We start from the raw sequence: 22299 nt of genomic DNA on the forward strand, positions 1-22299 counted from the left end.
ATTGGTGTTATAATATATCCGTGTTCTCTTGTTTTTATACAAATATTTATATCCTAATTTACTTCTAAGTGTATATAAATATGGGCACAATGATTTGCTGGGATTGTGTCCCCGGTGATCCTGGGAACACTTGATTTGTTTTTTGTTTCTTCTTTCGCAGTTGTTACAGTTTTCAGATGTTTTCCACGTTTAAGGTGATGTTGTTATGATCATCTTTCCACACTCACTTTAACGCTGCACGATTTACAAAATAAAACACACCCATCTGTTCAAAACACATCGTTTCCAAATTCATTCACTAACTAAATTGAAAATACACTTTGTGATGGTTTCAGTTTTGGCATTTTTGTTGCGTATGACTACTTGGGAGCATAATTCTGCACTGAAGTCGAAAGTTAATATAACAGACTATTGTTTCCAATCCCTTCTCGTTTCCATTTATTCTTAGCCTTGAGGTACGCGGGGGTAAATGGCTGGCTGTAGTGGCGGGTGCGAAGGCTGGTGCATTCCTTGTGCTTGAGACACGTTAGGAAATGCTTTCTCTTAATTATCAGAGTTCTGTATTGTGTTCCTGCACATATCTTGGAAACAAAAGATTCACAGGTACAATAGCAGCAATTTGGACGAAACTTTATAATAAATGCATAGAAACAGCCAAAATCCCAGATCAGTGGAGACAATCAATAGTAAAGGTAATTTTCAAAGGGAAAGGAGACCCGAAGGACACAAATAAATACAAAGGAATAGCCCTGGAAAACAATCCTTTTAAGGTATTCACAAAACTAATCACAGAAATAATAAGGTACACAGTAGAAGAGCACCTCCCAGAATCTCGTTTCGGGTTTAGGAGTGGAAGACCTACTGTCGCAGCGGTGGAACTACTGCTAAATAACATATGGGAAGCCATCGAAAGGAAGGAAAAATAGAATACAATCTTTATAGACTTCACAAAAGCTTTTGATCTCCTGGACCGAGCATTAGTACAAAGGAAACTCGAGGACACTCTGGGAAGAGACAGCGTTTGGACAAGAATCAGAAACTCCATAAATGAATGGAACAAGATAAGGATCTCGGACAGCCTAGACCTTTCAGAACCAATAATTCAAACAATTGGTGTACTCCAAGGGGACCCACTAAGCCCTCTGCTGTTCAATCTGGCAGCGAAGGACATTGTGGAAATTGCACAAAGTGAAGATGTAGCAGCATACGCCTATGCGGATGATATTGTGATTGGCTCAAAAAGCTTAAAGAAACTGCAGAACACTATAGACGAAGTGGGAAAATGGTGCATTGAACGCAAGTTCGTAATTAACACTGAGAAGGTGGAAATGATGGTGTTCAGATCAGGAAGGCAAATACCAAAATCGACAAGAATCACCTTAGAAGGGAAAATAATATATATCACCAAAGAATACAAATATCTAGAGATAACACTCCAGCCGTCTGCAAAATGCTTCACTAAGCACACAATAGAGATAGCGACACAAGCAATTAGAGCAATAAACGAAATAAGCTTCATCAGAACACTAAATCTTGACACAACAATGGCGCTCCGCAAATCGAAAATCGTTCCAATACTTACATATGGGACTGAAATTATATGGACACACCTGAATGAAAAGAGCAACACTGGAAAATGTTATAGCAACATACATCAAAAGAGCAATCGGAGTGGCAAAAATAACAAGATCCAGATTAGTCTACCTTCTCGCGTGGGAAACTTTCCTCATAGAGGATTTAAGGACAATGTACCCCCTACCTAACACAACGGCATCGGAGAACCTACTAAGAACACTAATAAGGAAAAGAGAAGTACCCACGGAATTCTATGGAACTGGGGCCATGATTGATCGTACATGGACAGCAGCAAATTTTGAGACGAGGCACGTGTTTACAAGACTTGCAGTACATGGATTCCACCATGTCATTTGCGAAAACCCAACATACCACGAACCGTCAAACTCATGCAAGTGTACATTATGTGGACAGTTAAGTGAACGATATCACTTAGAATTCTGCTACAAGAGGACTAGATCAATCAGAGACTATGCGACCAATGGTGCAAGTGTTAAATTGGTATAACACCTTTCACTAATGTATAGCTATTTTGCTGCAATAAATGTTTTATTTAAATCCTTTTCTTAGTCACCAACTGCTGGCCAGTTTGCTTGATCACGAAAGATATTTAGAAATTATAACTATATGTAAGAAAAATTTTCAACTGTTTATGTTATCACTTGTGGACTTTTATCAGTCTGAAATAAAAAATACAAGCATTCGTTAAAAAATAGTTTAAAATGATCTAAATAATTTCAAAATGCTATATATTGACCTAAAACCTTCTTGAACGTCGCAATAATGACTGATAATCCCAAATCAACAAAAACATGTTATTATCATTTGTTATATCGCAGAATGTATTTCTATACTACTGAGCAACGTTCTAATTCAAAGGGAAAAAAGATGACATTTCAACATCCGCCCCCTACTTATTACAGTCAAAGACACAAGAATGAAGGTACCAAGATCACGCGTAGCGATTACTATGGAGTCCAGTTGAGCAGGAACTGGTGCTTATTCGCTTTCCCTCATGAGTGAGTGAGTGAGTGAGTGAGTGAGTGAGTGAGCGAGTGAGTGAGTGAGTGAGTTAGACGACGGGTGGGTGAGTGGACGAGTAGGATAGTGGGTGGTTGAGAGGCACAGCGTATGAGTAGAATAATGGGAGGTTATGAGTGGGTAAGTGGGATAATTGCGTAAGCGAGTGAGATATAGAAAGAAATCGTGAAATAATGAGTGAGTAAATGAGTGAGTGAGTGAGTGAGTGAGTGAGTGAGTGAGTGAGTGAGTGAGTGAGTGAGTGAGTGAGTGAGTGAGTGAGTGAGTGAGTGATTGGGGAAAATAATTGGTAAATGAGTTGCTGTGTGAATAAGTTAGTATATACTGTAAACACAAGGGTGATTATGATCAGGAGACTGAAAAAACCCGTTTTTTATTTATTTGTCAAGGCACCTGAGCTAAAGCTCACAGTGGTGCAATACGTTCTAATATTATCATGGCTACAGAATATTTATAAGATAAATGAATACACGCCAGTAATATTTGTAACATCAAATCAGTCCATCACACATACGTTAGTATCATAAAATATTAAGATATCCTAGAAATATAATCATTTGTATATGTTTTGTTTTATATAATTGGTTTATTTCATAGTGATACACTGTAATAGCAACCAGGCAGGCAAACAAACAACTAAATATACAAGAAAGAAAATGTAAGAATTAATTTCAATAATATATTCATTATACAATTTTACTTTAATTAAGATAGTTCTCTAACTTCGTTTTGAACATGTGTATTGAATAGGCGTTCTTTATATCTTCTGGCAGTTTATTATAGAGACTAACAGAATAATGCCACAATGAATTGTTTCCAACAACTGTGCAGTAGATATTATTATCATTCCTTGTATTATAATTGTGAATTACTGAATTTGTTTTACATGATTTATATGACAGTGTCTAATTACGAATAATTTTATACGTCATACCCAGTAAAGATTTCTGTCGTAGACTATCCAGTGAAAGAACGTTCCATAGCCTGTACAATTGTTCAGCAGGAGTTGGCAGACGCAATTTAAAAAGTATTTTCAGGGCTCTTTTATGCAGTGCTCTTCTTTACTGAATAATTCTTTAGTACAATATGCCCATATATGGATCGTACAAGTGATATGGCTCTCAATTCGTGCTTGGAAAACACTTTTCAATAAGTAATGAGAAACTTAATATTTCAATCTGTTTAGAATGCCTATAGCCGGGACCAGTTTGTCACAGATAGATTCGACATGATTATTCCACGTTAGTGATTTATCAATAATTATTTCAGAAAATTTAGCAGTCTTTATTTCTATGTACTGGGTGTCCAAAAAATGTCAGTTGTGTATATAAATAATAATTATGTTTAGGTTTATGAAATAAAATATAATTGATTTTTGTCAGATTAATTGTAAATCGATTTTACAGACCCATATTTCAATTAAATTTGCATCATGCTGCATATTTTTTCAAGTTCTTGAATGCTATCACCTGTATAGAATATATTGGTGTCATCGACAAAGGTGATAATCTACCGCTAAGATGTAAGTTACCAATATCGTTAGTAAAATTAAGAAAACGTAACGGTCCTAACCCTGAGCCCTGTGGGACACCGACTGAGACAGTTCGGTAATTACTATTGGCATTCGTACAATTCACAAATCGTTCCCTATCTGTAATATAGTCTATAAACCAGTCTGTCGCAACACTCCTTATGCCAGTTGTTTCCAATTTATTTATTAAAGTACCACAATATACTGTATCAAAAGTTTTTTTGATATCTATAAATATGCCCGATGCTAAGTTAACTGATCTAAATCCAAAGGTTCTTGTAATTTTAATAGTAGTGATCATAAAGAAATAGTTTCCATTTTAGAAAGCATATGAACGTATTGATATTTTTCAGCTGACGGACAATTTGTTCAAAAGGAACGGTTGGGGCCAGGACCTCGGCACCTTGGACATCGCTCGGGGTCGGGAACGAGGTATACCATGTTACAACGACTACAGAGAGCTGTGTGGTCTAAGGAGAGCGCGCTCCTTCCAGGACTTCACTGACTACATAGACATTAGTGTAAGTTATGTTCAATAGTCCCACCTGCAACATCCTACCAGCTCGCTATATTGTTTTGTATCTTAAGGTGACTTTTTTGTTATATGCATTTCAGAAAGATCTTTGAATATTTAACCACTGTACTTATTGCACTCTCTATCGTATTCTTTCTCTTTTAACTTTGTTCCATAATTCAAGTTTTATTTTCAGAAAACTAATAGCGTAATCGAGTTAAGCAAATCTAGGCATAGGCAATATTTGGGCAGGTTGTCACGGCAGTTGGCTATTGCTACATCATGAAAGGAACTGGCTACTCTAATGCAAGTAAAGACATGTTATTGATGCCTTGTATTAGCCGGAATGAACAAGTTGTTAACATTCGGGTGTAAGCAGTATGCTATACCCTAAAATTCGCCTTCATATACCTCAGTACGGTAAATTAATAGGAACTAATATGGACAACAGTATCGTACATAGATTTAAATACTAAGAGTAGTCTACTGAATACTCGAAACTTAAGACCTTTAAATGTACTTGACCTCCCAATCTCAGTGAAGTAGTCGATTAGCCGCCATGGGTCTTCTCAGGAAAAGGATTCGATACCGATTGAGGACGTTGAATATGACAACTCTGTGTTACTGGGTTCTAGAGCGTCTAAAGAACTCTTGTGGGGCAAAATCCTGCTGCTCTGATTAAAATATACGATAATTGAAGGACGTTTATCAAATATCATTAATTAATACTTCAGCTGCATTACAAAATAAATATCCTTACATGTCTATGGGTGGCAGAGCGTATTGAACTTGATGATAGGTAAAGGCGTATATGTCAGCGGCCCGCAGAAGCTGCAGTTGTGAGGTAAGAGGTAGGCAGTTGGAAAGAGCATGACAGTGCAACCAGTGAAGTCGTATTGCTGCAGACACGCACGGGCGCAGTGATGGTTAGTGCGTCACTACAGGGGGCCTAGTTAGGTTGAGCCATGGCAGTATATTAAAATGGGATACGAAAATGTAGTAGTGAAAGACTATCATCTCCCATAATTTTTGAATAAATGGTTAGTGTGCTGGTCTTTGGTCACTGGGGTCCCGGGTTCGATTCCCGGCAGGGTCGGGAATTTTAACCATCATTGGTTAATTTCGCTGGCACGGGGGCTGGGTGTATGTGTCGTCTTCATCATCATTTCATCCACATCATGACGCGCAGGTCGCCTACGGGAGTCAAGTCAGAAGACCTGCACCTGGCGAGCCGAACTTGTCCTCGGACACTCCCGGCACTAAAAGCCATACGCCATTTCACTTTTTTCCCCCATAATGTTTATACCTGTGTGGGGAGCCCCACTGTCCGCAGCCCTGAAGATGGTTTTCCGCGCTTTCCCACTTTCACACCAAACAAATGTTGGAGTTGTACCTTAATTAAAGCCACGGTCGATTAATTTCCCACTCCAATCCCTTTCCTCTCCCATTGTCGCCATGGGACCTATCTGTGTCGGTGCAACGTAAATAATTGTATTATATTGTTTGGTATCTTCAGGTCACGTTCTTTTGTTGTACCGTATGCATTTCAGAATGATCTCTGAATATTGAACTACTGTACTTACAGCATATCTGTGTAGGTAAACTCATTTATATTTATGGGGTATGGAAGAATAGCAAATTATTTGATTTGCAGCAAGGTGCTTCACTATGAAAAATTCAGTACAAAATGCCATTATTCTGTATGCTATGCCAATGAATATTACAAATGTAGCGGAGAATATCGGCAGCCTCTAGTGCAAAAACTGAAAAATGAACTTTTAAATGAACCTGAGGAACACTCAGAAGATCGAGCGCACTCTGTAAGTGTACATATTCCATGCCACCCCTGTTCAGTTCAACGAGCTAGAAAGAAGTCTATAGGGGGCTACTGAACCGCCATATTTGAATAAATTTGTTGCCGCATCCACCATATTTTAAGTGACCAAAACAACTTAACATGGTGACGAAACAAGGACATAAGCTGCTGGAGAAACGATCATTACACATTACACACTTTCTACTCAAAAGTGCATGGTGTTTTACAAGAGCATTGAAAATACAAGATACACATACCGCAAACCAGAAACAACTTTGTGACACATTTTTACTATTCCTTTAAAATGCAATGATGTAGACGTATATTTAAACAAAAATATTTATGGTTTAGGGTGCTATTATGTCTTATCTAGTAAATTTAATATTATTTAAGCAATAATTTTAATTGGGACAGCCAGAATTTGACTTAATAGGTGTCACAAAGTTGTACCTAAATGTAAGACAACTGTGTGACATCTATCGTTCTGCTAATACAGCTTATGTTTTTAATATCTGTCACAAAGTTGAACCTGTGAAAGGCTTCTTTAAGGCAGCTGAAGGTCATATAAAGTAACTAAACAGTGGTTGGAGCGAAACAATGCAAAACAGCACTTTATTGACACACAGTGCTTACAATGCTTAATTACCTACTGATATGTTTAACATAGTATAGAGCAGCAGTAGACTTCAAATCTCAATCATTTCTGGGACATCAAAAAGTTCACGTTTCCCTCTCTTTCTTGGCGCATTTATTTTACAAATTATGTCCAGATCTTCGTACCAGATTTCATCTCTTGTTTTAGGCCATCTCCAGTGTTTCCCCACCGACTCCGTAACATTAACAAGCGCACCTTCCTTATTAATTATTGTTATTGTGCATGTATAATATTTCCCTTCATATACTACCACTACATAGATACCCACAACCTTATCTTCTTGAAAACCTTAATTTCCTCCCTGACTTCAGATTCAGAGTCTGAGCCTGCAAGCCAGCTATCACCTGACTCAGCATACACAACACCAGCGTTGCCAACCTCTGAGATGCTCAGGATCGTACAATAACCCCAAAATGATCGTATTTTTTCAAGAGAGGATCGTACGACTTAAAATAACCAATAAATATTCACTTCTTTTAAGTCTCTTTACAGACGCAATAGCTCACTTACGTAGCTGCTTGCTTCTGAAGAAGCTGACTGGTTCGATTCTTGGTTAATAGCCTAATATTAAATTTCCGAAAAGTCGAGTACCTCTGGTTCGGGCCGCACATAAAACTGTACGTTCCGCGGATTACCTATAACACCATAGCTAGGTGTCCCACTGCCGCAACTCCACATTTAAACAGGTTAGGATGGAAAATAAATATAAGTCATAATGCTAATATGTGAGATACAGTATCAAGGAAACAAAAATACTTTTTATTTAGAATAGTCAAGAATTGGGTAATTTGTAAAGAAGTAGTCAACATGAGATATAAAGTCACTGAAGTGACTTGCATCATAGCTGGAAATAGTCATCATGATCATCTTCTTTTATGGAACGTCTAGGCACATTCACAGCAGAAGGTTCTGAAGTACGGCACTTGAACTTGCTGATTGATCATACAATTCTGCTTTAGTCATCCTTCTGAACATGCTCTCCGACGGTTTGAAATCTTTTTCCGTACCACTGACCGGCCAACAAAGCATCCATTCACCGTAGAAGTAATTAGCCTATTCCTGTTTTTGTCTTTAATGAGATTAATTTTGCTGAATATTCCTTCACAATCAGCTTTCGAGGGAGGGAGTGACAAAACAGCGAGTGCAAATTCTGGAAGTGCGGGAAACTCACATTCACCAACGTGTTTTTCACCTCCTGTAACTTAGCCCAAAATTAACATCCATAAGAGCAGGGTTTGATATCATCATTGATGTTGACGAAGGGTAAATTCCTCCAGTCATCGTCAATTTGCTGAAGGCGAATGCTTTGGTCGACTGGTTACAGTACAGGTGCCAGAACGTGAAGTAACTCAGAAAGGAAAGAGCCCATTCTTGGTAAAATCCGTTTGGGAATCTCATTATTCGAAAAACCTCTCCTCTTTCCAACTTGCCATCTATGATAGAACATAACTTGCACGAATAAAAGTAGGAACAAAAATCTATGCATTTTAAGCGAAAACAAGACAGAATTTACGATACGACATAGGATCGTACAATAGGCGTACGATCCGCGGGTTGGATCTTACAATAGTACACAGCATCGAAGTTTCGTACATGTATGATCCAGATCGTACAGTTGGCAACGCTGCACAACACTGTCTTCGTCACTTTCTTCAGAACTTTCAATGATGGGGCGAGCTGACTTCATTTCCCGTGCCTTTGCGTCACTTGAGGAAGGTCCTGGAGCAGACATGGCTGAGGAACTCTGAAAATCTAGGGCGGAAATGCTTTTTCCACATGTGACATTGATTCGCCTCTTTCTGATCTGCTTTCTCTCTGTCACTTCGGTACATTTTTGCACATGACGTTCTAGGAAGCTGTCACTTACATTTCTTCGTACCAATTCATTTTCTTCTGTATTAATGTGATTGCATAACTTGTTTAAGACCTCTTCTCTGTTTGTAGGGTAAATTCCACATGTCCTAAATTCACCACGCAGATTGTTTCCGTTATTTTCTTCAACTTTATCAACAAGTTCCTCTACAAATGCTGGGAACTCCTATTTAGGTATTGGTACACTCCTGATGCCAAGAGTAGACTCCTTCCACTCTATCAAGATCGTCTTCTATTGTCTCTTGACTGGCCGAAAAAATGCCACATCTAATGGCTGCAACAAGTGTACTTTTGGCCTTTCGTGCTTCTCAGAATAGGAAGCATTAGCTTCATAAAAAAAATCTTCAAATGTGTTGTGGTCGAACCAGACAAAACAGAGAGTGCAAATTCTGGAAGTGCGGGAAACTCACATTCACCAACGCGTTTTTCATCTCTTGTAACTTAGCCCAAAATTAACCTCCATAAGATTACATGCCCACCTTCTGTCCATGTGCTCCACAAATGCTTAGACTTATAGTTAACATAAACAGGAGCAAGTTCGCCATCTGCATTTCCGCAGAACATAATTGAAGTACAAGCCTTGGTGGAGTTCCTAATTTTTTTAGGATATTTTGTGACCCTCTTCATAATAACTTTGCACGATCCAGGATCATCTACCGTACAACGTATGTCTCATCATAGTTCCAAATGTTGGAACTTGGAACCCCTTCAAGTTCAGTGCAGAGATGATCAAAATATTTATTGATCACATTTTCATCAACTCCTACCCTAGCAATCGACATATTCTGTGCAAACCTCTGAGTCTGAATGGGATGGCGAACCACAAACGAGTTTTGCCAGCCAGTTCCTGGGAAATTATTTCTAAAATACGTCACTGTCCTTCCCACGTGGTCAATATATGGCTTAACAATACACCTAAGGTCGAATCCAATCACAGGTAACCCATAATCAGTCATTGTTATACAATGAAAAACTAACTGTTGGTTGTCCTGGAGTCGAAGGATGTTTCCCCTTAAGTTTCATCCATAGTTTGTTTCTGTGAATACAATACCTAGAAACAATGAAAAAATACATTTTAGTAATAGTAGTAGCTCAGGGTAAGTCATTAATTTGTGGAATCTTACTTTTCAGCAGCTTTCCGTATGGATAATTTAGTCCGTTTTATTTCATTAAGAGCTTCTGCCAGCGTTTCATTAGTATAATTGCGGTATAAACGTGAGCCAACTTTCTTTCTGCACTTACCAGGCATTTTATAACCCGAAAATATAAAAATAATTGGAAATTTAAATAAAAACAACAAAAATTGTAAACTGGAACACTACAGGACAGCGCCATTACTGTCACGATGTTGTCCCTTGATTCTTCACGGATGAAGTATTTCCACGAAAAAGTAACTAAGTAAATGCTCCATATCTATCTTTTTTCACGAAAAATCACAAAACACAATACTTTAAATTCCACCTACCTTCAGGATACTTCTCTGTAGGCTTCTTTGACATCAGAGCAAAGTTTCAGCACAATGCTCTGAACTGCTTTCAAGAGCACCAAACAAAATGTCAAAGTACCACTATTTAAAGAATGCCTTAGTCGTTCCAGTTTTTCTAACAGATGGCAGAACTAATTGCGTGCACAGGTCCTCCAAACTTACACTCCGAACTGCTCTGAACCACCCGGTTTAAAAATGTTGGTGCAAGGCGTAGGTGTCACAAAGTAGTACCCCTTGTCACAAAGTGACAATTTGGTAATTTCATTTTACACTAAGAAGGAAAATCAACATATTTCCAGCGAATACAAAATAAATTAAATAGGCTACATTCAGCATTACGGCCCTTACAGAGAATGAAAATAATAACAGAACAGAAAACCTTGAATAAAATAATATGATACCATGGAGAAATTATTCTTATCCATTGGAATTGACTTATAAACAATGTGCTGAAATAACCCATAATAAAATAATCAATAATGTAATAACAATTACAATAATAATAAGTCAATGCAGTACCATCGTGGAAATTGTTCCTATTCAATGAATAATAATAATAATAATAATAATAATAATAATAATAATAATAATAATAATAATGGAAATGGCGTATGGATTTTAGTGCTGGGAGTGTCCAAGGGCATGTTCGGCTCGCCAGGTGCAGGTCTTTTGATTTGACTCCCGTAGACGACCTGCGCGTCGTGATGAGGATGAAATGATGATGAAGACGACACATACATCCAGCCCCCGTGCCAGCGAAATTAACCAATGATGGTTAAAATTTCCGACCCTGCCTGGAATCGAACCCGGGACCCCTGTGACCAAACGCCAGCACGCTAACCATTTAGTCATGGAGCCAGATAATAATAATAATAATAATAATAATAATAATAAAAACGGATCGAGTGGCCGTGCGCTTAGGGTCGCGCAGCTGTGAGCTTGCATTCAGAAGATAGTGGATTCGAACCCCACTGTCGGCAGCCCTGAAGACGATTTTCCGTGGTTTCCCATTTTCACACCACGTAAATGCTGGGGGTGTAACTTAATTAAGGCCGCTTCCTTCCCATTCGTAGCCCTTACATATCCCCTCATCGCCTTAAGTCCTATCTGTGTCTTTGCAATGTAAATAAAATGACAAAATCCTGTATCAAGCTCCCCCCCGCAAGGAAAAGTCGTATCTACGCCACTGTGTGCCAGCGATCATTCTCGCCACGTTCATGTCTGTTACTTAGATCCCACCATTCGCTTGAAAGAGACCTTAATCAGGCTCGGGATATGGACCTAGAAAAGCAAGCTATTTATGTTCCATGGTTGCCTTACCTTTCATCTAAGTATAAAATACCTATCGATCGGTGGATTGTCAGAGGCCTGCTATTCGGAGCAAGAGGCACCCTCCCTAGTCAGACATCGAACTTCCTACTAAACTTGAAAGTTCCATTCTGCGAGTTAGAAAAAGTAGTAATACAGATACTGAGGGACTCTCTGCAAATCATTCATTTCCATCTGTACCTGAGAACGTGATTGGCATTCCTCCCCCACTAACCCTGGGAAAAAAGAAGATAACAGCATTAACGATTAAATTTTCATTTCTTGATATTTTTAAAATTCATTGAAATTGAAACTGTATTCCGGATCCAAATGGCCACCCTCATTGGAGGACGGATGATTTATTTCTTTAATAAATCTCTGTCTCTCTGAGTCCATCCACTTTTAACTCCCGTACAGCAACGTTTGTCTGAAAACAGATCGGTGTAAAGAGTTTCGTTCTGGAGCTACTTTTTCCCCCCTTACAGGATACTGTTGATCGCAACTGTGAGTTCACTGCATTAGATTTGCTGCAACTTCATTGTCTCACTATACTACCATCCTGGGAGAACACACATCCTAAATACCTGAAATGATCTACCTGTTCCAATTTTGTATTCCCAACCTGACATTCAGTTCTCTTAGGTTTCTTCCCTACTGACATCACTTTACTTTTAGAAATGCTAATTATCATATCATACCCGTTGCACCTATTTTCATGTTCCAAGATATATTGCAAGCTTTCAGCACAGCCTGCCATTGAGACTAACTCGTCAACATAGGCTTAACGTCTTATTACATTTCCACCTATCTGAATCCCTCCCTGCCACTTTATACCTTCCAGTAGATGATGATCTACGTAAATTATGAATAAAAAATTGAAATACTACAGTCTTGTTTAACCATCAGTTCCTTGAACCAAGAACTAATTCTACCACTGCATCCCAATTACCAATATAAACCTCTTTGATTGCTTTCAATAACCTACCCTTAATATCCTAGTCCCCCAGTACAGCTAACATATTTCCCCTCGGTACTCTGTCATATGCCTTCTCAAGATATATGCAACATAATAGGCGCGGCGGGTCTATGCTTGCCATGTTGGCCGGGCTAACAATCTAAAACGAAAGATCAACGAATATGACTACATAATATTATGGCATATAAGGTGGTTATTTAATACTGTATGCTATATTATAACAACCATAAAACCGAATCCTCTTCCGTATAAATACCAATTAGATCGCATATGTCGCATGATAAAGATATGCCGACTGTGCGCTCTGTTTGCCGTTTTGCTGAGGCAAACATGAGGAGCTTGAATTCAGACGGCGCACGCTTGGCCATTTGATGCACCCGGAAACACTGCAAAAAGCTGACCATGCTGGATAATAGGCTCACGTGTTTGCCGGTGTCGAGAGGCAGACGTTCATTCTCTAGCCGGATTCTTGCTGCTTAGATACAAATCACAGAGAATGAGAGGCCCACTCCTAGTATATCAGCTACGGTAACAGAAAGAAGAGGAATTTTAATGATTCCTGGTTCGCAAATGATACATGGCTGTGTGGCTGTAAGAAGTCATGTTCCTTGTATTGCTGGCCTTGCCTTTTATTTTTCAAGAGACACGAATGTTTGGACAACAAAGGGAGTTTGTGATGTTAACCACTATTATGTACTAAAGAAACAAAATGTCTGTAGACTTTGTTAATACTCAGGATTAAATGTGGCATTACCTGAAGTAACCAAACTCTGTTCTTTAATTTTGACTAGGGGCTGTTTCTGATACTAGCGCCTCTGTCGAACGAACTTTCTCGGCAATGAAGCGGATAACCCTTTCAGACCGAGTACGCACAATTGTGCGGGTTCGTATTTTAGTTATCCCTGGCCGTAGTTGATGTTTTTTCGGCGCTAGACCGGACTGCAGTGATTGTGCGGGACTCGTGGCGTGTATTTCAATTGCTTTTAGTATGCGCTTGACCGCCAGGGTGAAGGAAGAAGAGTTTAAAAAGCACAGTTGATCGGCGAGATGACGGGAAGCAGTAGTGCCAAAATTAAGTATTTATTTATTGCATGTATATTAATCTAGAAGCTTTACTGAATACCGGAATATATTCAATGAAGTGTGTACATTGGTTAGTGAACGTAAATTTTGCAGATACTTCATCGTATGTGATACAACGAGGTTTTGAATTTTGATACGCCCAACTGTGTGGGTCCTGCTTTTCGGATGTTGGTTTTTATTTTGTAAAATAAACTATCGATATGTGTATTGAGGAGCATTTTAGTAAGTTTTTGACATACAAACAAAAATTCACACCTCCAGTTTTCTTTCAGGTCTGAAAGGGTTAAAAACTTATTTAAGAAGTACGCAAGCACAAGAAAGATGATTAAAATTGTCATTAATTTCAATTGATAAGAACCTCTTCAAAAGCTGTAGGAAGAATCCGGGGTCCCATGATTCTGTTATAGACATTTTTGCTGTCAAAATTCGCCGGATAGAGCTGTGTTATAAGATGTAATATATGTAGGTGTACGGAGAAGATTGATTCGTGTATGTTTAAAAATGCATGATTCTGTTTGAGCTTTAATACCCATACATTGTTTTTATCCATGTGTCTACAAACTAGTGTGCTTAACATCTCTTCAACACGTATTAAATGTACGTAACACGACCTAATAGGTTGAAAGTCGGTTTCGATTACAATGCGGTCGTGAAAATTCAATATTCATTGACTTGGCCCTCAACGGTCGACTCAAACGCACTCTACAGTGTGATGGCAGTAGTGCCAGACCTGTAGCTTATATCCTTTCCAACAGAACAAAGATGGCCTAGGCCACCATAGCTCAATTGGCAGAGCAACCGACGCGAAATCTGAAGGTTGTGGGTTCGGATCCCACTGGTGACCGTTTGGCCATTTTTGTTCTGTACTTCTCTTCAACACGTACTAAATGTACGTAACACGACCTAATAGGTTGAAAGTCGGTTTCGATTACTTTGATAAGGGTCACGCGCCGCCACTGGAACACAGGCATAACTGCCTATTCCTCTCGAAGTACTTTCCAATTACCTGGCCCATACTGAATATCCGATACTAACAGCCTCTCTTTGGTCTGAAACCACACTGGTTTTCATCCAACCATTGATCGCAGGCCGCAGCCTCCCTTCCAAACTGCTAGTGAAGACCTTGCCTGGATCGACGAAATGAAATGTCGTATGGCTTTTAGTGCCGGGATATCCCAGGACGGGTTCGGCTCGCCAGGTGCAGGTCTTTCTATTTGACTCCCGTAGGCGACCTGCGCGTCGTAATGAGGATGAAAATGATGATGAAGACCCGTGAAATACTTCGATACTTGCTGCAATCCTTCCGGTTCCCTTCCTTATAGATATGTACAATTAATTACTGCTTTCGTCCAGTCAGAAGGCACCTTGCTAACATATCATGCTAATCTCATTATTCTGTGAAGCCATTTCATTCCTGCCGTCCCACTATATTTCACCATTTCAGGTCTAATTCCATCTGTTTTACGATAATGGATTATATGGATTATAATCGATTATTACTCTTTCAACTTCCGCATATGTAATTTCACTTACATCATTGTCCTTCCCATGAGCTTGGTTGTTCACAACGTCAACAGAAACATTTCCTTTTACGTTGGCAAGATTTTTTAATATCCCTTCCACCTATTCAGTGATTCCCCGCGATCTATTATGAGTTCACCAGATTTGCCCAAAACACTATCAATTTCCTTTCTCCCTCCCTTTCTAATATTCTAATTTTACTAACCAGAAAAGTCCGCCTCTGTGGTGTAATGGTTGGTGTGATTCGCACTTCAGCCATTCTCAATGTGGTTTTCCGTGGTTTACCACTTGTCCTCGAGGCAAATGCTGGGATGGTACCTAACATAAGGCCACGGCCACTTCCCTCTTCCTTGTCTATCACTTCCAACCTTCCCACCCCTACAAGGCCCCTGTTCAGCATAGCAGATGAGGCCACCTGGGCAAAGTACTGGTCCTCCTCCCAAGTTATATATCCCCGACCCAAAGTCTCACGCTCCACGACATTGCCCTTGAGGCGGTAGAGGTAGGATCCCTCGCTGAGTCCGAGGGAAAAACCAACCCTGGATAGAAAGAAGAAAGGCTAGCCAGAAAAGTTTCCCTGCCGCTTGACTTAGCCTTTCCAGGTTATAACTGATTTCTTCTTGGACTGAACAATGTTTTGTTCTGTTCCTTTCATCTATGCGTAATTCCCTGTCTGCATCAGTCCTTGTTTGGGACCATTTATTTCATGTTTATAAGCTGGCCTCGTTTCATCATTCCACCCAAATGTTTCTCTTCCCATCTTTACACACAGTTGTTCCTGGGCATTCCCTTGCTGTTTCTACTACAGCATCCCTGTATGCCACCAATTCTCTTTCTACGAGGGTTGTAAATAAAGTAGTGGCAACGTAGTTCAGACACTCTCCGGAGATCAGGCATGCGTAAATAGGATATGGGAGCGGTCAAGTGGCGCTGTTGTCGACGTGTAGTATGTATTTGGCAGGCATCCAGTTGGGGGTGTTGTTGTGTGGTGTTGAAGTAAAGAGTGTCAATTTCACCACTCTAAAGCATGTTTTCAAAAGGTGATCAGCGTTTGTGGATTAAAATCGAGGTTGCCCATGGCAAAAATGCATCAGAATGTTATCGACGATTACATGAAGTCTGTGGTGAGAATGCTTTACCGTACAGGACGGTTGCACGATGGGTCAAGGTGTTTCGTGCGGGCCGGAATGAAACTGCGGATTTGCACCGCACAGGTCAGCTGTCCATTCCTCAAAATCACATTGGCATCGTGAGTAGTCTCGTTTCCGTAGACCATCGATGGCCTGTCCAGGAATTATCTGTAGAAGTTGGGCTCAGTCATCAAACGGTGTGGTACATACTGACGAAATGCCTTGACATGAGGAAAATTACGTCCCATTGAGTTCCACATCAACTCACCGACGTACAGAAATGGCACCGGTATGCACTGGCTGGCATCCACCAGAACAGGTACCGCAACGAAGGAGACGCATTTCTGCAGCGTAGTGTCGCTGGTGATGAGACGTAGGCACGAGCCTATGAGCCTGAATTAAAGCGTCAATCGAATGAATGACGCCACCCAGCTTCGTCACGTCCATAGACATTTCGACAGAAACCCAGTCGGATAAAGCATATGCTGATTGTGGCATACGACTACGAGTGTGTTATTCTTATGCATGCTGTGCCTGAGGGACAAACCATAAACAGTTATTACTATTGCCGATTTCTGGAGTGACATCTACGTCCGGCTATTCGGCGCAAACGCTCACGTTTATTGCGAGGCGATCGCCCTATCGTGTTGAATAACTATGCACGTTGTCATGTCACAAACAATGTCAAGCTCTTCTCTGAACGTTGACATTGGGAGGTCTTGGAACACCCTCCGTACTCACCAGACATGAGTCCTTGTCACTTCGACCTGTTTCCGAAGTTGAAGAAACCTCTTCGAGGCCACCCATTTCTTGACGTGGCATCTGTTCTCAGCGCAGTAGAACGCTCCGTCACTGGCATCAACAGAGAACGCTTTGCCAGCGGTCCCGTACGGCTTCCCGACATTTGGCAAAAGATGACAGACTTTGCGGGTGATTACATTGAAAGAATATAATGCAATCTTACTTGTTAGTTAATTAAATATTGCGTTCTATCAATATTGCCACTACTTTATTTACAGCCCTTGTATATCCTGAATCTGTCTATTATTGGAACTTTTCACTAATCAAATTCATGTACTTTTGTCTAATTTCTTCGCCCTGGAGATTTTCTGCCCTTATTCGTGTGCATACAGATTTCAATTTGTCTATCCTAGGCCTAGATATACTTAGTTCACTACAGGCCAGATGGTGGTCTGTATCACCAAACGATTCCAGAATACCCGCACATTGCTAGTAGATTTCCTGAATTCAAAGTTATGATATAGTCTATTATGGATCTGGTGCCCCTACCCTCCCAAGTTTAGCGGTGATTACCCTTTGCTTGAAGAATGTGTTCGTGACTGCTAACGCCATACTCGCACAGAAGTCTAGAAAAACACTTCCCATTCCTATTAGCTTCCATATCTTCTCCACATTTACCCATTGCATTCTCGTACCTCTCACTTCTATTTCCAACTCTCTCATGGAAATTGCCCGTTAGCACTATCCTATCCTTGCTCTTGACCCTGATTACGATGTCATTCAATGCTTCATATAACTTGCACCGAGCTCGATAGCTGCAGTCGCTTAAGTGCGGCCAGTATCCAGTATTCGGGAGATAGTAGGTTCGAACCCCACTGTCGGCAGCCCTGAAAATGGTTTTCCGTGGTTTTCCATTTTCACACCACGGCCGCTTCCTTCCCACTCGTAGCCCTTTCCTGTCCCATCGTCGCCGTAAGACCTATCTGTGTCGGTGCGACGTAAAACAACTAGCAAAAATATATATATATATATATATATATATATATATATATATATATATATATAACTTGCACCTTAACATGATGAATAGTCTGAGACAATTCTCGTCCTAATTCCTCCAACCGCTAAATCTACGCACATGATTCCCTCATTCACGTGCCTAACAGAAACTACTTTGCGTTCAATAAAATTCCTAATGAACAATCCTGTCCCATACTCAGCCCTTCCCTTTTTAACACCTGTTACGAACCCTTTACAATCTCCTCTCTCTTCCTCGTTTATCTCCCCTTACCCTAATATCATTAACTCCTAACAAATCCAGACGCATCCTCTTTGCTGACTCAGCGAATTCCATTTTCTTTCTTCCACTAGTCCCGTTAATACTGATTAATGGCCATGGAATTTAACCCAAGGATTATTGAAGAGTAACACTGATATTTGTTTTGATTTCTATTTTCAGAGTGTGAGGACAATGGCCAGCTTGTATAAGGACGTGGATGACGTGGATTTGTACGTTGGAGGCTTTTTGGAAACCCCTCTGCCTGATACGATATTTGGCCCCACATTTCACTGCATCGTAAAAGAACAATTTTACCGAACTAAGTTTGGTGACCGCTTTTTCTACGAGTTTCCAACCAGCAGATTTACTCAATGTAAGATAGTCTTTTCATTACAATCATTTCACCTTTTCTAACTTGAGTTTTATCTTTTGAAACTTGCTTTTTGTGTTTACAGATACAGTAGAGACAATACGCGACACTTACGGATTTAGCCTTGTTAAAATGGGAGACAATTCGACGGTGGCGCTCCTAGTGACTTGACTTGAAAAGTAGCGCTAAATTCAAATATCAATGGAAATGCATATACGAAAATGGATAAGTGTTATTGAGATATTAACTTCGAAGTTGCTAAAGCAAATGAATGAAGAATTATTTAAAAGGTTATTATTCAAAGACTGAAATTAGACATATAAACAAGATGTGAAATGGACTGCTGTGAAATGGCTTGATCTTTCATTTATGCATTACTTTTTTTGCTTTGTCATTCCTGTCTGAACTTTTACGGTCAGATTTGTCTTTTTCCTCATTTAAAAAACATTTTATCTTCACATTAAGACACTTGTCAATACAAATATCGGCACATTCCTTACACACATGATACAATGAATTAACATTTTAAAGCTGGAAAATTTTCCTCTTAACATGAAACCTACTAACGGAAAGAAAATCCATAAAATTAGCCTCAAAACATTCAAAACTTCCCTATAAGCAATACTTGCTATTACATTAGGGTAAAGCAAATTTGCATCACCATATTGCTTCAACAAAATGTGTACATTTCTTAAGTCACCCATATTTTGTTCAGGATTTTTAAAGTCGCTAGCCTGGAAATGATCTGAACAGATCTTATAATTCTTATATAAGCGTAACGTCCCTTCTTTCTTGTACACCTTATCCAAATCACTTCTGTGACATTTCAAAACCCACAGACCACACCTATAACACATCGGTACCGTATTGAAGGTTAACTGCTACACTATACAATAAAATATGCGTATTATATTTTAAGCCAGATAAAATATGGGTCGAGCAGGTCAGAAGATTATGAAGTACTATAAAAATCTCTTTGTCACTGGATGAATATATATGCAAACACAATATTACTTACATTTTCTTGTCACGACGGAAACGAAAGAAAGACCGCGCATTCTTCTCTACTTCATAGTTACTGCAGCCAAACACAGCACATACCTTTCCCCTCATGTTGAGAGGAGATATCAAGGAATGACACACGCTACTATTTAATTATGCCAACTCACTGAAAACGCATAACTAACACCAAAAACTTCACACACAAATACACGTTCTCTTGTGACAGAATCTGTAGTTCTCAGGTCCATCCGCTAGAGAGAGCTCTAATAGCTGTCCCTCGATATCTCGCTGAGTGTCGCGTATTGTCTCTACTGTATTTGGTGTTTATTCAAAAGAATGTCGATTTCGCTCTAATTCTATTAGTGCAATGATTTGCCACGTTATAAAATAACTTGAGGCTCACGATGTGTTAGGAATTTTAAAACTACATACAATCACTAAAAAAATGAGTGCATGTACTGCAGAAGTTTCTCAACATCTCCGCATGGAGGAGTCCATCTATTATGGTTCACGCGTTCATGAAAACAATTTGACTGCATGGCTAACGTTATTCGATTATTCTTGACTATGGAATGATAATAATAATTTCGTGTGGCTATTTCTAGCCGGGTGCAGCCCTTGTAAGGCAGACCCACCGATGAGGGTGAGCGACACCTGCCATGTGTAGGTAACTGCGTGTTATTGTGGCTGAGGATAGTGTTATGTGTGGTGTGTGAGTTGCAGGGATGTTGGGGACAGCACAAACACCCAGCCCCCGGGCCATTGGAATTAACCAATGAAGGTTAAAATCCCCGACCTAGCCGGGAATCGAACCCGGGACCCTCTGAACCGAAGGCCAGTACGCTGATCATTCAGCCAACGAGTCGGACTATGGAATGATGAAATGTAAGGAAAACAAGTTCATATAAGCTAGCATTAATCCCATAAATTAAGAAATGCGCATGTATCTTGTAATTAGGTTTATTCGTTACCAAAGTTCAGTAGCAAGTTGCACAGCAAGACGTTTCGTATCTGTGTCAGATGACGTAGACGGCTGAAGCATAGGTAGACAGAGACAGATCCGAACATCACGATTTCGATTCCCTTCCAGGACATATCTTTTATTCATTTGTGGATTTTAAAGACGCATTTCGCCATTCTCATAGATGTCGTTGCTAGTTAACTTGTTTGAAGTTAAATAATTTTAGTCATTTGTTTGTTATGAATCATAAGCCGATTTTTTGTTTATTCTTGCGATGCGTTTACAGTACAATCGACATTTCTGTAATAGAGGAACTTGCGGACCATAGGCCAGTCGTGTTGGCGCTGGTGAAGGCTAGTTTTCCTATAACAGAAGCCGGTCGTAGGGAAAGCGTTCCCGCATCTACAGCTACGCGATAAGCCAAGCATTATCGGGGACATACTCAAGAAACAAAGAGGCATTCTCCACGCCACCCACACATCTCTACTGGAGAGCAAGAATGAGAGCCTCCTGGAAGCACTTGAGGAGAGCCCCCTTCCTCTCAGATGTTTCACTGAGGTCTTTGTCTTCCTTTCCTGATGTGGTGCAGACTGCATGTGGCCGAATTAGCGATGCGGGATCCAAAATTACTTCGCAGGTAGGAAGGTCCGTTTTGACCGTGGACCTAATAATTGATCATCTCATATTAGAGACGGGAATGTTGAATTTAGCTGGGAAGATGTAGTCTTCTGCGATGCAAATCACGTTTTCCTTTGGAGATGCGGGGCGAATCCGCGTATACCGTGAACCAAACGCCAGGTATGATGATGATAAGTTCGTTGCCCTCTCTCACAGAAGTGGTCGTTTTAGCGTTCATTGCTGGGGTTGGTTAAACTCGCACGGGGCCAGAATGCTGTTGAGAATTGCGGGGACTCTCGGTGCCGAGATTTACGAACAGCCTTTGTGTCTGGTTCATTCCCACACTGGACATTATTTATACCGAAGGACAGCGTGTTAGCTTCCAGCAGGAGTATTACCCAGCTCATACCTCGAAGGTATGTTTCGTAGACAATGATCGAGGGGATACCTTGGCTTCCGAATAGTACTGACGTGAACTCCATTGATAATGCCTAGGGCATAATGAAAAGTACTCAGAAGGAACGCTGTCGTCGCCCAAGCTCAAAGAAGAACTGTGGACAGGGGATCTCAACCTTTGAGAAAATCTGGCCCTTGAGAAGGGATTTCTTCATAACCTCACTGTTTCTGTCTGCAAACCTACTTCGAGCGGTCATAGGGCATGAGGGTTGGCAGACCAGATACTGATTTGAATCAGTATACGCAAAAAGGTGGCATGTGACAAAAGTAAAATTTTACAGGAAATACAAGAAACTGAATAAATCTATTTTAATGGTTCAAATAAAGAATGGAAACAACTTTATTTAATTCTCATATGCATTCT

General features: G+C 40.1%; 1 protein-coding gene across 2 annotated transcripts in view; it reads left to right on the plus strand.

Annotated features, from left to right (window-relative positions):
* LOC136858028 (peroxidase) overlaps positions 1–22299 on the plus strand; it is a 210835-nt gene that overhangs the window by 134566 nt on the left and 53970 nt on the right. For both annotated transcript variants that reach the window (XM_067137234.2, XM_067137235.2), the window contains exons 11-12: positions 4501–4668; positions 18709–18901. In XM_067137234.2, the coding sequence (XP_066993335.2) occupies positions 4501–4668; positions 18709–18901 (361 nt within the window). The remainder of the gene's footprint in view (positions 1–4500; positions 4669–18708; positions 18902–22299) is intronic.

This window comes from Anabrus simplex, chromosome 1, assembly GCF_040414725.1.
Source record: "Anabrus simplex isolate iqAnaSimp1 chromosome 1, ASM4041472v1, whole genome shotgun sequence".
NCBI classification, from domain to species: Eukaryota; Metazoa; Arthropoda; class Insecta; order Orthoptera; family Tettigoniidae; genus Anabrus; species Anabrus simplex.